This window comes from Xiphias gladius, chromosome 20, assembly GCF_016859285.1.
Source record: "Xiphias gladius isolate SHS-SW01 ecotype Sanya breed wild chromosome 20, ASM1685928v1, whole genome shotgun sequence".
Taxonomy (NCBI): domain Eukaryota; kingdom Metazoa; phylum Chordata; class Actinopteri; order Istiophoriformes; family Xiphiidae; genus Xiphias; species Xiphias gladius.
In genome coordinates this window covers 21,896,038-21,910,834 of record NC_053419.1, presented here as the reverse complement: position 1 = coordinate 21,910,834, position 14,797 = coordinate 21,896,038, and the positions used below count along the sequence as shown (strand labels likewise).

Here is a 14,797-nt window from a genome sequence, read left to right as displayed (position 1 = left end):
AAGTATTATCTGTATTGCATCCTGAGTAATGTTTAACCCTGGGGGGGGGCGGCTGTGACTCAGGTGGTAGAGCGGGTTGACCAATGACTGCAGGGTTGGCGGTGCGATCCCCGGCTCCTCCTGTCCACGTGCCGAAATGTCCTTGGGCAAGACACTGAACCCTGAGTTGCATCACACGTAAGTCACTTTGGATTAAAGCGTTGCATAAAATGTAATGTAGTGAAGGCGAGTTGACAAGCTTCACTGGAAGAAAGATTACAGACTGAATACACATAACTACAAGGTATTGATGTGTAGGTTCTCCCACCTGCTTATCTGAATTAGTGAGACCACAGATGAGCTACAGCTGTTCCCACACCCATCTCCCGAAACCCAATCGATGAACACAACTTAAATCACACAGCCCTGTTTTCTGTTCTGAGAAGTACAAAAAAAAAAAAACAGCAAAGGAAACAATACAACCATTTTTGCACATTTGCCCTTGATGCAAATACACAGAGCATCGCAATTTATTTATAATTACATTGCAAAACTCTCTCTTAATTAAAATGTTTCAACATGGGTCAGAGGGATTGGAAACGCATAACCAGGTTAGGTCGTGTTAGGTCTCAAATGGAGCCACTCTTTACATTCTAATCACCATTTATTAAAGTCATTCACTCAAATTACAAAACCAAACATATTTTCTCACTTACCTCTACCTGTAAATGAGAAAATATGTTTTCCTTTTTGTTGGGGACCATTCGTTTCTTTGAATGACATTTGTAACTACCGTAAGCACCACAAATGAAATTCCTTTCACCTCCACTGATGTGGCAGAGAGGGCAATCTAAGAGACAAATATCCCAAAGCCTGGACAAATAAAACCAAAACTATATGCGTGGATACAAAAATGATCACAGCCTTTTTGAAACTTGCTGAATTGAGGCTGAATGTCAGTGAGAAAGAATCCATTTCTGATAAACAACGTACTGCTACCAAACCTTACTGTCGTAGGGCTGCAAATAATGATTATTTTCGTTAAAAAATTTAATTTGTTTGGTTATAAAGCACCGGAAAACTGAAAAATGCCCTTCACACTCCTTAGAACCCAACGTTATATCACCAAATGTCCAAAATCCAGAGAGAATCAATTTCCTAGAAATGAAAAGACAAGAAAAAGCAGCAGATTCTCACATTAAAGAAGTTTGGCATTCCCCCCTCCCCAAAAAAAACCACTCAAATGGTGAAAGGCTTTCATAATTGTTGCAGATTAATTCTCCGTTGATTGGCCTGTCATCGCCGCTGTACAGGATACCGTAACTTTGGTTAACCCTTACGACAGATTGGGGATGCCACTGATTGGAATGACTTTTGTTTTTCCTCCAGCTTCTCCTCAATGCACTGAAGGAGAATGGAGTCCACTTTGTGGTCGAACTTGTTGGCAAACCAGTGACCGTAGTTGAGTAGCCAATGCATTTCTGCTGCACCAAATATGCAAACGCTGCGAACGTGCGTCCCTGTGCAGGGTGGGTATAGGTTGTCCTCCAGGTACTGCCACTTCACCAGCCGGGTCTTGCTCATCAGGTCGGTGATATCGGGCTGGGATCTGGGCACCTCTCCGGGTACGCCTGGCAGTCGAACAAGCGTGGCCCAGAAGTGCTCATCTGGGGAGTAGGTGTCCTCGGACCAGGCTAAAAAATCTCTCACCACAACCGAGGAGTTCAAGTACACGACAAAGTCCCGCGACAAGACGAAATAGGCACTGCCAGAGAATACCTGGATACCGTGAGGTGGTGGGGTCTTTATCTGCTCTGTTCTCACTGGCAGTTTTTGGTATTCAAAGTTGGCATCGGTCAGCTTGTGGTGAAAGGTGAACCTCTGCTTCTTATGCTCAGTGGGTCGGCATGTCTCCAGCATATTAGCACCATTTAAATTCTTCAGTTCTGTCACCAGCTCGATATTGGACCGGAGGGGGAAATCTTGGCCACAGAGGTTGATGACATACTTCCACTTGACTTCCGACCCCAAGAGGTCGGACAGACAATTGAGATCAGCTCTCAGTCGACTGATGCTTGCATAATGCACAGACTCTCGCTTGGAGGCGATGAAGACATTGGGCAAACAGCGGGCCAGGCCCTCAATGGCTGAAATGAACTCAGCTGAGGACTTCTGATCATAGTGAATACAGTAGATATTACTCGGCGAGTACAGCACTTTGATCAGTCTCTCCACTGCCCACGCAGATTTGTGCACAACCAGGGAATAAGCAAGAGGGAAGTCTCTCTCCTCCTCTAAGACACACACATCATCATAGGCTCTGGACTTGATGAATAATGGGCAGTTTGAGGTGAGGTTTGCAAGAGTTTCATCCTTATCCTCCACAACTTTTTGTCTTTGGATGATCAGAGATTTACCCACCTCCACCGGGTCCATGTCATATATCGCTGAGCAGCTGATATTGTACTTGCGGAGCGTCTGAATGTTTTCTAAAAACGCTGGGGGAGGTAAGGATTCAGCGATGGAGCTGTATTTTACGCTGACCAATAGCAGGGCGCACAGAGTCAGCAGTGACAGGAGTGAGGTTATGAACTGCCTTCTTCTTAGTCTCCAAAATGAGTATCTTCTATTCATTCTGTGGCAAAGGGGGAAAACAATGACGTGAGGGAACGGGAACCAGAACTAACTGTAAATTTTAAGCAAAATGACAGGTAAACCTAAGAGATGAGAAAACCCACATAACACCCGTAAACGAGAAGTGTGGCTCTGACTATTACACAGGCCTGCTGTAGAATTATTAAATACACTCTCACCCCGATCCACAGGTGCCGGTCTGCTTTGCAGACCGTTTCATCACTCTAAAAGTTGCAAAAAGGAGGATACGTTCAGATTATATATGCAGCTGTTTCGGTCCTCGCCTGCTAATAATGAACAACTTACCGGCGTCAGAGGAAACGATACGCGTGGCCATTAGTCTCCTGTGCCATTCCACTTTTACGCATGACTGCTGCGACATCTATTGACACCGTCGACTTGACAACACCTCGCCATTAATCGCGTCCCGGCATTTAATCTGCCAACACGGCCACCCAGAGCACGAAGAGGTCAAGAGGCACAACGCGCTCAGAATCTCTGCTCGTGTTGTGTCTCGGTGTCTTGTTAAGGAGGAGAGGGGGGGGGGGGGTAAAAAAAAATAAACCCGGAAAGAGGGAGGGGCTCAGAGACGCTGCTATATGCACTAATTATCCATAACACAGATGAGAGCTGGAAAATGTGTCTGTTCGTGCTTGATATGCCGCCGCCTATTCGAGCCATTGTCGCTGTTACGTGCGGCACAAGTTAAAAGTGACTATGGAGCGCGAGCGAAGGCGCGGAGCTGTGCGCAAATTACGGACATCCCCGAGAGCCGACGGTCCCCTAATAGTGTCCCTGCATCTGATTAACGAGGATGAATGAAAACCCCGTGGCCGGAGTCATCTGAACTCACTGAGAGAGAGAGAGAATCCGTGGCACTCAGGGAAAACTCGAGAAGTTGAAACTGATTTTTCTCGTCTCGCAGAGTAAAAATCTTTCTCCTTCTCTTTTCTTTTGGTAGAATGAAAGTCTGGGGGAGATGCATGGATCGGTCGGCCCGGGTGGGGTTCGGGCCTCCGGAGACGCAAACGTCGAGGAAAAAGTGACCGAAGCCCTTTATGGAGTCGGTAAACACGATCCACTCACAGCCGGACAGCAAAGGGGTGGCGCCTACACCCACTCCGTTCTCCGAGCTCAGAGTAACCCGAATATTTATAGGATGGAAAAATGAAACTATAGACTGAAAAGCATTTCAGACTCAGCTCCATAAAAAAACAAAAAACAAACAAACAAACAAACAAAAGAAAACAAAGTTTTCGGACGCAGTGTTTTTCAGGAGTGAACCCTAAAAACTGATGCGATGATCCATCGGTTCGGTGTCGCTACGTGTCGCCGCAGGGGAACTGAACCGACTGGATCACTACACCAGTCAAAAGCTCGGGCCTCTCCGTACATTGTCGGTTTATGAAGTCATCTTTCCCGTTTGTTTTACAAGAAGCATAGCCCGCAAACGGTTTACCGTCAGACGGGTTTGAACACGCGTCTGAGGGTCTTCATTTGTCAAATTCCGCCTGGAGTTTTGGCCCAGAGGAGAAGCTGAGATTCGAGCTTTGCGTTTCGTCCTTAACGAGCAGCTAAAATCTCAGCCACACAACATAAGGACGCGTCACGTAATGCTTTCTGAAAGTAACTCGGTCTAGGCCAATACAATAAAGCATGCTTGAGAAACACGTCCGGTCGAGATGGATGCTCTTAGTTCGTACAGCACAGCATCAGTGCACATCCCGCAGGCCCCGCGGGCAACCCTGTCGGAGTCTTCCGTACAAAGTCATCGGTGGCATTGAGTGCCAGAGGAGGACTAGTGACTCCCCAGCGGGCGACTCGGGTCGATCCGCGGCTCGCACGCCCACAAAGGCCGAGTGAAAACGAGTAAACGACGGTCACAGCGGCGACGCTTGGGAGCCGGCAGGAGAGAGAGACCCACGGCTTTCCGCGCGACGAATTGTGCAGCCACACCGGCTGCCTTGCTGCTTGCTGAGCGTGGGGCGAAGGAAAGCACAGACCGTTGTCACAGGGTAAAGTCCGCACCAAACATTTCAAGCTGCCTCAGACAACTGCACGCTCTCTTAAGAGCGGATGCTTCGGATCGTCTCTTTTTAGCCACCGAGGAAGCACTAAATCAGGAACAGGGTATATCTCAAGGTGTGTTTCATGCAAAAAAAATTCCAGATGTGTGATGTGCCATGCCCGAGATTGCAATCGTGGAGCCAGGTCATCATCTAGTCAGCGTTATCTACTTTCTAGTCATAGCGAAAGGACGTGTTTCATTTGATTACATTTAGGATTCAAATGTCCGCATGCCGTGAAAAGAACAAAAGTGGCTTTACTGGCTCCCCTCTGTGAAACTAACAGGCAGAGTTTGCATAAGTCTCGTTGGCTTCACACTGAATCCTGCGTGTTAGTCTTCTGAATGGCCTATTGTAAAAAAAAAACGTGCTTTGTCCCAAAACGGGGGTTAGAACCCAGGATGGAAAATCCACCTGTGAATATTGTATAAATAACAAAGCAGCATTTCACAGTAGCCGAGCACCACCGGTGCTCTTTCGACTGTGTTTTGACGGTATGAATGAATTCAGCTCAGCCCAAGAAATAGTGCTACACTCCGCCTTGGACTTATACCGGTAAGTTGACCTTTTGCCGAACGGCAGTGAGCGTCTATCCTGGCCAGTGGGACCTTAAAGGGGGCCCCGGGTGGGGGCAATGGCGTTTGCCCTTGGGCCGTCTGTGCATTGTTCATACTCCTCCAAGTTCCTCTTCAAATTACAGGCTGGCCCCCGGCCCTTCCTGGGGCCTTAAAAACCACCTTACGGGGGATATGGACCACGTGAGCACAGTATAAATGGAAAACGATTAAGGTGGTAAAAGTAGATTTGTGATCAACTGTGTGACTTGTGATATTGGCGACATCAATAGAATTGAGTTGACCGGACCACCAGGTCAGGTAATAATGCAGGACCCTTCATAACAATACTTTAGTGGTGAAAGTTTTTAATATTTGTAACAAATTTGGAATTACGGTTTCTAAATGACCGAAAACCGAATGACACCCGGTGAATCTCTTCGGGTCCCACGGTATTTAACATTTACACATTACTGCATGAACGTTGACTTGTTTAGTTTAGTTTTTGAAGTATGTCTGGAGATCAGTGCCCTGTGGTGCTGAGCTGAGCCCGAGAAAGGCTCCTCCAAGGGCACAGCGAAGTAGACCACCGTGTGAAGGTTTTAGGGACTCCAGATGTTTAGATCCTCACTCGTTCACGCGATACTACGGTCCCAGGTCGACTCTGCAGCATGAGACAACGGCCCCCAAACACACAGCCAGAGTCATAGAGAACTGAATTCAGAGACAAAAGAACAGGGAGTCCTCCAAAAGGTGGTCTGCCCCCCCCCCCCTCAGCATCATGAAGTCAGTCTGGGATCACAGGAAGAGACAGGAGACACTGAGACGGACTAAATCCACAGAGGAACTGAGACAAGTCGTCCAAGACACTCGGACAACCTACCTGCCGAGTCGTGAAAAAAATGTGTGCGAGTGCACCGCGGAGCACTGGTGCCGGTTCAAAGGCGCAGGGGGGGGGGTCCGGCAAATACTGCTTTGATTTCGGTCTTTTTTCTGTTTAATGCGCTTTGTAGGGCGTGAACTGATGAATAAAAACCGCCCATGATGCTTTATTTTCTAAAGCCTCCTCACTTTATTTTACTGCATGGACCCTTTTGCACAGTACTGTACTTCTCATCTCATGTCCCGGGTCATTGTGATTCATTGTCTTTGCATATGGCAGGAAAAACTGGAATCTAAACTCCCCCGGCGGTCGAACAGCTTCGAGCTCTTTCTAATATCTAAGATAAAGTATAGTAATGACACTGCATGGACACACACACACACACACACACACACACACACACACACACACACACACACGCACACACACGCACGCACGCACACACTCACACACACACGATGAATCCGCAACAGCGTCACGTCTCACCACAGCCCCCGACGTATGACGTAAACATGACATCGGCGCTTCCGCAACGCCATGTTGGTTTTTCGTTACATCAGGACGACGTAGCCAGCTGGCGGGGCGATTTTGGGGAAGAGGCGCCGGCGTCATGGGAAGGACTCTCTGACCACGACGAGACTCACCTTTACAAGTGAACCATTTTAAGATTCCGCGTCTTTGGGGTGTAACTACCTAGGTGTTGTAACGCCGGGAGGGAGGCGAGCTGACCCGCAGACGGGCTGAGGCGCTTAGCCCCGGGGCGTGACAGCGAATGTGGCTAATGCTAACCGAGGCTAACGGCAACTCTCGGCGTACGGCCACGAGCTGCGGGTCTCACGCATCGTCTTAAACGTCGTTGTTACCGGTCTCTAGCGGGCGCCGAAGAGAGCAACCGAAGCGGTCGGCGAGCTGTGAACCAAAGGCGTATGTTTCGCGGTAGTTAGCCATCGAGAGGAAGCTATGTGTTACAGCTATTAGCTAAACACACAGACAGTGTTTAGGTTTGGGTCTGGCCATTATCACCTAAAAATACAGCGGCTACATCTTCTGTCTCTCACATTAGCTGGATTACATTTTGTCTCGTTGACTGGAAACGACGTGTCAGTATTCTTCTCCTCCTTTACCCACAGGCGAGGCTGTGACCTTCGCTAGCAGGAAGGCGATCCCGGGGCCATGTTGGCACGTCTGTTCAGGCTCCACGGCCTGCTGGTGGCCTCCCACCCATGGGAGGTCATCGTGGGCACCCTCGCCCTCACCGTCTGCCTGGTGTCCATGAACAGCCTGGCAGCCAGCAGCCAGCTGTGCAGCTGGAATGGGTGCCCCAAAGTCGAGGAGGTGAGTCCCGGTGTGAGAGGCGGGGGTGGCAGGTCATCTCACTTACAGGACAGGGGGGGGCACTCAAGTTGTGTCTGCGTGCTAACGGGAAGACTTGCCCTCACCTGTTCTCTTGCAGAAAATCCACAGCAGCGACATAATCATCCTTACGGTCACCCGCTGCATGGCCATCATTTACATCTATTTCCAGTTCAAGAATCTCCGACAACTGGGATCCAAATATATACTGGGTTAGTACGGTGAGATGCTGCGGAAGGTGCAGCGTGTTCAGCATCGATCTGTAGTAGCACTACTTCATATCACCCAGCATTGCTATGAAAATGCCAGACTGTATATATTTAACCTGCCAGTTTATTCTATTTTTTTCTCATTCTACAGGTATCGCGGGTTTATTCACAGTGTTTTCCAGCTTTGTTTTCAGTACAGTGGTCATCCACTTCTTTGGGAAAGAGCTGACAGGCCTTAAGTGAGTGTTTCATATGCACTAACATGTGTCTCTGCAGCCAGATGGTTGAATACTACTAACAACTCGTATCCTAGTCCATAGTCTCTTTTGGGGTATTTGTAGTAGAGGTTACAAGCACCAAGTGCTTCTTAGAGGGAAAATGAATCCCCCGTCTGTGCTCAGAGTGCTTGAGATTATTGTCACATTACTTTTGTGAGTACATCTCATCCGGGAAGGCGTAGCGACACCTATTAAGTTTTATTATCTCTATCTTACCTTAACAGGAAGCCAACTTTTTAACACTTGTAAATGTTCTGAGGAAATGTTGCTCCCTTTTTTTTTTTTTTTAACACCAGTGCAGAGTTACCACCCACACGCCACTAGATGTGTTGTCAACACAGTTTTTGTATACAGAAGGTGTACACAAGACTAGTAGTATGCTGGTGAGATCAAACTATTGATGAAAACTGTCTGAAGTGCAAGTCAAGGGTCAGTCAAGTGACATAGTGTGCCCCTCCAGCCCTTTTTTTCAGCTCTGTGCAATCGGACTAAGAATTACAGATTCAGTTTTAAGATGGATCTTCAGTTGCAAGATCCAGGGCTGTGCAGCCCGTTCACATTAACCATGATTCATTTGATTCGGTGTTAATGTCAAAGATAACACTGAATTGATCTTTAATTTTAAATTTGTCAGACTACACCTTTCCCCACCAAAAACGTCGGTGTCACTTGTGGAACCTGTGGCTTTTCTACAGTGTAGACTGGGCTGCAGTGAAATATCACACTTGTCTTTTCGCGTTTTTCATTTGACTCCTTTTACTCCAGCGAGGCCCTGCCGTTCTTCCTCCTGCTCATAGACCTGTCCAAAGCCTGTGCACTGGCCAAATTCGCCCTCAGCTCAAACACTCAGGTAATATCACACACCGTGTGCATATGTGTGAAGTGTAACTGGTAAAAGTAGGTGGGCTGTCACCGACTGGTGCTGTGTCCCTGTGTCTTGTGTATAGGAGGAGGTGAGGGAGAATATTTCCCAGGGCATGGCCATCCTGGGCCCCACCTTCACCCTGGATGCTCTGGTTGAGTGTCTGGTCATCGGGATTGGCACCATGTCAGGTAAGGACTGTACCTGCCAAACAGTGACGGCTATGTTCTGAATATTAAATACGCCGTGGTGATGGTATATTGATTGGAAATTGAACTCACTGCAATTCTCTGTTGTTTTCCAGGTGTGCCTCAGTTAGAGATCATGTGTTGTTTCGGCTGTATGTCCGTCCTGGCCAATTACTTTGTCTTCATGACCTTCTTCCCTGCGTGTGTCTCGCTGGTCCTGGAGGTAAGAATGATGGGTGACTTTTAGGAGAGTTACAGTTGAGTCTTGACAGGAGTCGGTCGGGGCTTAATGCGTCTGACAGTTCATTTTTCTGTGAGCGCTTTTGTGTGTTTCTGCGTACAGCTGTCCAGGGAAAGTCGCGAGGGTCGTCCAGTCTGGCAGCTGAGCCACTTTGCCCGCGTGCTGGCTGAGGAAGAGGACAACAAGCCCAATCCTGTGACCCAGAGGGTGAAAATGATCATGGTGGGAAACTGTATCCAGCTATATTACCACAGACGTTAACAATGTATAAGTTAATTAGCTCACTGTGCGGACTTTTAAAATATTTCGCCCGCTGTATAAACATAAGTCTAAAAGTGGCTTTTTTGAAGAAAGAAGAATGAGGTGTGTAAACGGTCTAACCGGGACATTTCATGGTATCCCTCTCAGTCTCTGGGTCTAGCCTTGGTTCACGCCCACACTCGACTGGCAGCGGAGAATCCAGGTCAGAATCGAACGGCGGAGGGGCCCATAGCTACGAGACCGAAGTCTGGTCGTACCATGGGTACCAGGTAAAGACGTTAAAGAGGGAAGATCGCTCATTCTGTAATTACATCTGACTTATTGATTCCTGCGCAGTAACCCACCGATCTCACGTCTTCCTGTCTCTTCACCTCCTACCAGCATGGACATGGAACAGGTGATAACCCTCGGTCTTGCCCTGCTCCTGGCTGTGAAGTACGTCTTCTTTGAGCAAACGGAGGCAGAATCCTCCCTGTCCCTGATGAGTCCAATTATCAGCTCTCCTCCAACCCAGAAGCCCAGGGTGGCAGGGGACTGCTTCAGGAGGGACCTTCTAGCCCAGAAACACCAGAAGACAATGAAGGGTATCTCAGCAACCAACCCCACCTCCCCAGCCGTCTCAGATTCGAAGCTTTCCCCCGAGGCTGACACGGTGCTCAGAGAGAAGGGTGAGACTTGTTATTGGCCCTGCTAGCTTTAATGATGCCTGTACTCACCGGTGTAACTGCTTGACCTGTGCGCCTGTCCCGATTCTTCTACAACAGAAGTCACTCAGGCTCCCGCAGTCTCGGTGAAAAGCGGCCCTTGCGCCGGGGAGTCTCCTGCTCAGACACCTTCTGTTCCTCTAAGTGGCTCTAATTCGGGTGCCCGGACGCTGGAGGAATGCATGGCCGTCCTCTCAGATCCTCAGGTAAGCTGCCAGTGCAGATAGAAATCCTCCATGGGCACAAAGCACAAGACATCTTAAGTTCTGTGTGTGTCTTAAGGTTTAATACATCACTGGTTTGTCCTTGATGCTTTCCAGAGAGGCGCCCGTTTCCTCAGCGACGCAGAGGTGATAAACCTGGTAACCTCGCGCAACATCCTGAACTATAAACTGGAAGCGGTCCTTGAGACTCGGGAGAGGGGCGTGGCTATCAGGAGGGAAATGTTATCACCCAAACTGCCTGTTCCCTCTGCCTTGGCTTGTCTGCCTTACAAGGACTATGACTATTCTAAGGTAGTGGCAGCGTGTACTTGTAAAATGTGTAGTCCTGTTTATTTTCTGCCAGCAGATTCCTTTTCTTTGATTTTTTTATCTTTTTATTTTTGACAAATGAAATGTTCCCGTGTTTCTTGTTGCAGCTGTAGCACAGCTTTTATTCAGCCTGTATTTATGTTCTGGTCCTGTAGGTGATGGGTACCTGCTGTGAGAACGTCATCGGTTACATGCCGGTGCCAGTAGGGGTGGCTGGTCCTCTCCTGTTGGACGAGAAGCAGTTTTACATTCCTATGGCGACCACAGAGGGCTGCCTGGTGGCCAGCACTAACAGAGGATGCAGGGCGCTTTCTGTACGTGAGAAAGATGCAGCTCTGGCTGTGGTTCATTGTGTGTGTGTGTCTGTGCTGTGCTGACTCTGTCATCCTTCCTGTCCAGCTGAGCGGGGGTTGCCGCAGCAGGATCCTAGCCGACAGTATGACCAGGGGTCCTGTGGTGAGACTGCCCTCGGTGTGCCGGGCTGCAGAGGTCAAAGTCTGGCTCGAGACCTCGGAGGGCTTCAGCCTGATCAAAGAGGTCTTTGACCAGACCAGCAGGTCAGAGGAAATGCTGTATATGGATGAGAAAAATAGAAGGATGGATGCAGAATCACGTGTATGAAATGATAACGTGGACACACGGATCACACGTGAATATTTTCTCTTGCTAGGTTTGCTCGTCTGGAGAAGCTGTTGGTGGGCTTAGCTGGGAGGAACCTGTACATTCGCTTCCAGTCTCAGACCGGAGACGCCATGGGCATGAACATGCTCTCCAAGGTATGACCGACTCTTGCGAGGTAGTCAGCTGTCCGTGCAATGTCAGTGTAACGTTTTCTCCAGTCTCTAGGCAGCTCACTCTGTCACTGAACTGTGTGCGCGCTGTGTTCTCCCAGGGGACTGAGCAGGCTCTGCACAGACTCCAGGAGCTGCATCCAGACATGGAGGTGCTGTCGGTCAGTGGCAACTACTGCACCGACAAAAAGGCCGCTGCCATAAACTGGATCCTGGGCCGGGGCAAGTCGGCCGTGTGTGAGGCCACCATTCCCGCCAAGGTGGTCAGGGAGGTAAACGCCTGCAACTTGACTCCTACTCAGCATTTCCAGTCGTAACATCGGGAAATGTCTCCGCACTAGCAAACAGCACTCGCCAACAAACCATTTTAATGTATCTGCAGGTGCTGAAGAGCAGCACAGCTGCTCTGGTGGAGCTGAACATCAACAAGAACTTGGTGGGCTCGGCCATGGCCGGCAGTATAGGGGGCTTTAATGCTCATGCTGCCAACATTGTAGCAGCCATATACATCGCCTGTGGACAGGTAATCCGTCACTCCGATCATTTGAGCCTTAAATGACTGAATTCATGTATGAAGTGTGAAGAGTTTGTCAAAAAAAAAAATTCCACAACAAACCAAATGAGTAGCTGTGATTGCAGAGAAGAAAGGTTTCGCAACTAAGGAAATGAACAGTGAAAATAATCTCTGGACTAATTGTGGTAGTTTACATATCATATTCAGCTGTAGCTGAAGTAGCAGGAGACGGAAATGGTATGATTGAACAATAAACTCTGACAGCTGTATAATCAATTTATCTTACTGACATAAGGTAGTAGTTAATGTGGTGATAAAAATTAAGTTTAAAAGAAAAATAACTTACTGTCAGGAAATGCTTGGACAATATTTGCGTGCTTGTGACACTTTGAAAATGATGACATCGGTGCTGGTGATCAGCGTAGCCCGAAACATTTATCAGTACATCGCCACGCTTACCGATTTTAATATTGCTGTGTTGCGTTTGCAGGATCCTGCTCAGACAGTGGGGAGCTCCAACTGCATCACTCAGATGGAGCCTACTGGTCCGGATGGAGAAGACCTGTACATCAGCTGCACTATGCCCTCCATAGAGCTGGGTACTGTGGGAGGAGGCACCAACCTGCCGCCACAGCAGGCCTGCCTGCAGGTAATGTCCTCCACACTTTTCTACTTTTACTTCTTCAAAATGTATTTTTTCAGTTTTATGTCTCCATACTCCAGAATTTTAATTTCATGGTACTAGTTCATAAGAAGTTTGTCTGAGTGACACCGGACAAGCAAGCCGTTTTTTCTTGAATCCTTGTGTTAATGTCCTTCACTTTACAAATGGATTGAAAGTACATCAGAGGAGTACTGATTTATTAAATTCACAAATAAAACTAACAAAAAAAAAAAATCCTTTATTAAAGTTGTAGTAGTAACAAAACACTAGAGAACTAGTGGCGGTGGCCCTGGCTCTCCAGTGACTGTGTGATGAGGCAGCTGATAAATAAGGAAACACAAACTTGACTGGACTTAAATAAAGTCTGACGAGATGAGTAGTGTAGAAGAATACAACACATCCTTTCAGTGAACTTTTACAGCCAGGAGCACACAGGAGAAGTGCCTGTGGTTATCCAGTCCCCAGATGTTTTCCTAATATAAAGCCCTCCCAATAAATAGTCGTATCCATTTCCTTCCCGTCTTTAGATGCTGGGTGTCCAAGGTGCCAGTCCAAACCAGCCTGGCGAGAACGCCCGTCAGCTGGCCCGTGTAGTTTGTGCTACTGTCCTGGCAGGAGAACTCTCCCTGATGGCCGCTCTAGCTGCCGGGCACCTTGTCAAGAGCCACATGACCCACAACAGGTCAGATATTTTACTCATGTTCTCTGTGGTCTGTAAATCTTGTAGTTTTTCCCCGTCAGTGCTGAATTTGTTCTGTTTTTCGCTCCTAGATCTACAACAAATTTGTCCAAAACACCTTCGTAAAAGTCAGAGAACAGCTTTGTGGCGTTAAATGCCGATGGCCCGTCTTCAAGTCAGCCAGAGTAAAACGCTCCGGATACCGGCACAAAACTCCACTGTGAGAACCGGTAAGGGTCTCCTAATGTTGGGTTCTAAAGGGAGAGCTGTGGGTTGTGGAAATCCAGATGTTAAAGACTAACAGGCTAATAGCCAGACCCAACACATGCTGAAGACCACAGCCAATGTGCGCCTGCTTTGTGTGTGTCGCCCGACTGATTGCAAAAAGACTTTTCTGGGTTGAGTTGTTATGTTGCGATTACTCATTCGTGCCATTTGTCTGCATCTAAACGCTGCAGCGGCGTTTGAGAAAGCCTTCACTGTTGGTAGGCACTGACCTTTCAGACAACTGGGAATCGTGATGGGGTTTGGGTTGGTCAGATCCGCCGTGCTGCACAAAGTCTTGAACAAGTATCCTGTGCCTCTAAAGAGTCGTAAAGCCAAAAGCCAAGAGCTTTTCCTGTCACAGATGGAGAGACACAGCTTCTACATAAATTCTAGTGTGGTTTTTTTCCATCCAAAATGCATGACGTGAGATCCTCAGACAGCTATAACCTGTTTTTTTTATTTTTTGGAACAATTAATGTTTGCACTTGCCAAAAGCTTGCTTGAGACAGCACCGTTACTGTAAACTGACATTTGTAGAGGTTTAAATTGCCAACTCTCTGCCTGAATGTACGTAGTACTACATCAGTGTACGTAGGATATCACCTGCACAATCCTTCCTGAAGTAAGGTGCTGCTGTATACTGTGTATACTGTAGAATGACTGTGGCTGTTGGACCTCTTGGTCCCAGGGAAGAAAAGCCCGTGCCCTTAGATGGTCCTGGTCACAATGTGGTTTGTTCAGACTCTGGATCAACCACCTAGACGAATTGTTAAAGGCAGGTTGCTTTTTTGCGTTAAGGCTAATAGGAAAACCAAAGCCATATTAATTAATTTAATAAACTTTTATGGTACACTGTTGTGTGTGTGGAACCACTGATTTATTGGCATGGTGGAGGTAAGAGGATGGGCCAGCCCTCAGTACTGGCTACGGGTACTGCAGGTTCATGTATTCTCATTGTCATAAAGCAGTGAAGCTCAGAAGTGGCCTTACATACAGTCTGTCTTAGAGAAGCTGAGCCTTAGCATGCTCTAGTTAGAATATTCAATTATAAAGCTATTTATGTCAAAAGATTGTACAATGTTTTATTTAAAAAATAAACATCACGCTGAATCTTAATGTCTAATTTGTCTTTCTGTA

At 47.7% G+C, this 14,797-nt stretch overlaps 2 protein-coding genes across 6 annotated transcripts; one reads left to right on the top strand and one right to left on the bottom strand.

Moving 5' to 3' along the window:
• Positions 1–484: 484 nt before the first annotated feature.
• Positions 485–3,657, bottom strand: LOC120805988 (beta-1,3-galactosyl-O-glycosyl-glycoprotein beta-1,6-N-acetylglucosaminyltransferase 4-like). 4 transcript variants are annotated; one of them, XM_040156585.1, is made up of 3 exons: positions 2,920–3,127; positions 2,793–2,837; positions 485–2,614 (listed from the first exon to the last, which is right to left on the bottom strand). In XM_040156585.1, exons 2-3 carry the CDS (start codon positions 2,831–2,833, stop codon positions 1,309–1,311), a joined length of 1,347 nt encoding a protein of 448 aa, XP_040012519.1. In that variant the 5' UTR covers positions 2,834–2,837; positions 2,920–3,127; the 3' UTR covers positions 485–1,308. The 4 variants fall into 4 exon arrangements, with proteins under 4 accessions (XP_040012519.1, XP_040012523.1, XP_040012521.1 ...); XM_040156589.1 differs by lacking the exons at positions 2,793–2,837; positions 2,920–3,127 and adding an exon at positions 3,467–3,657; XM_040156587.1 differs by having other exon boundaries at positions 2,793–3,127.
• Positions 3,658–6,611: 2,954 nt separating this feature from the next.
• On the top strand, positions 6,612–14,785 carry LOC120806513 (3-hydroxy-3-methylglutaryl-coenzyme A reductase-like). Of its 2 annotated transcripts, none has more exons than XM_040157757.1 (20): positions 6,612–6,768; positions 7,247–7,451; positions 7,570–7,681; positions 7,830–7,917; positions 8,722–8,806; positions 8,904–9,009; positions 9,123–9,229; positions 9,350–9,469; positions 9,656–9,777; positions 9,890–10,176; positions 10,273–10,418; positions 10,533–10,727; positions 10,901–11,059; positions 11,145–11,302; positions 11,416–11,521; positions 11,638–11,808; positions 11,919–12,059; positions 12,541–12,699; positions 13,242–13,396; positions 13,486–14,784. In XM_040157757.1, the coding sequence occupies exons 2-20, from the start codon at positions 7,290–7,292 to the stop codon at positions 13,517–13,519; spliced, it is 2,613 nt and encodes an 870-aa protein (XP_040013691.1). In that variant the 5' UTR covers positions 6,612–6,768; positions 7,247–7,289; the 3' UTR covers positions 13,520–14,784. The 2 variants fall into 2 exon arrangements, with proteins under 2 accessions (XP_040013691.1, XP_040013692.1); XM_040157758.1 differs by lacking the exon at positions 6,612–6,768 and adding an exon at positions 6,802–7,040 and having other exon boundaries at positions 13,486–14,785.
• The last annotated feature ends 12 nt before the right edge of the window (positions 14,786–14,797 follow it).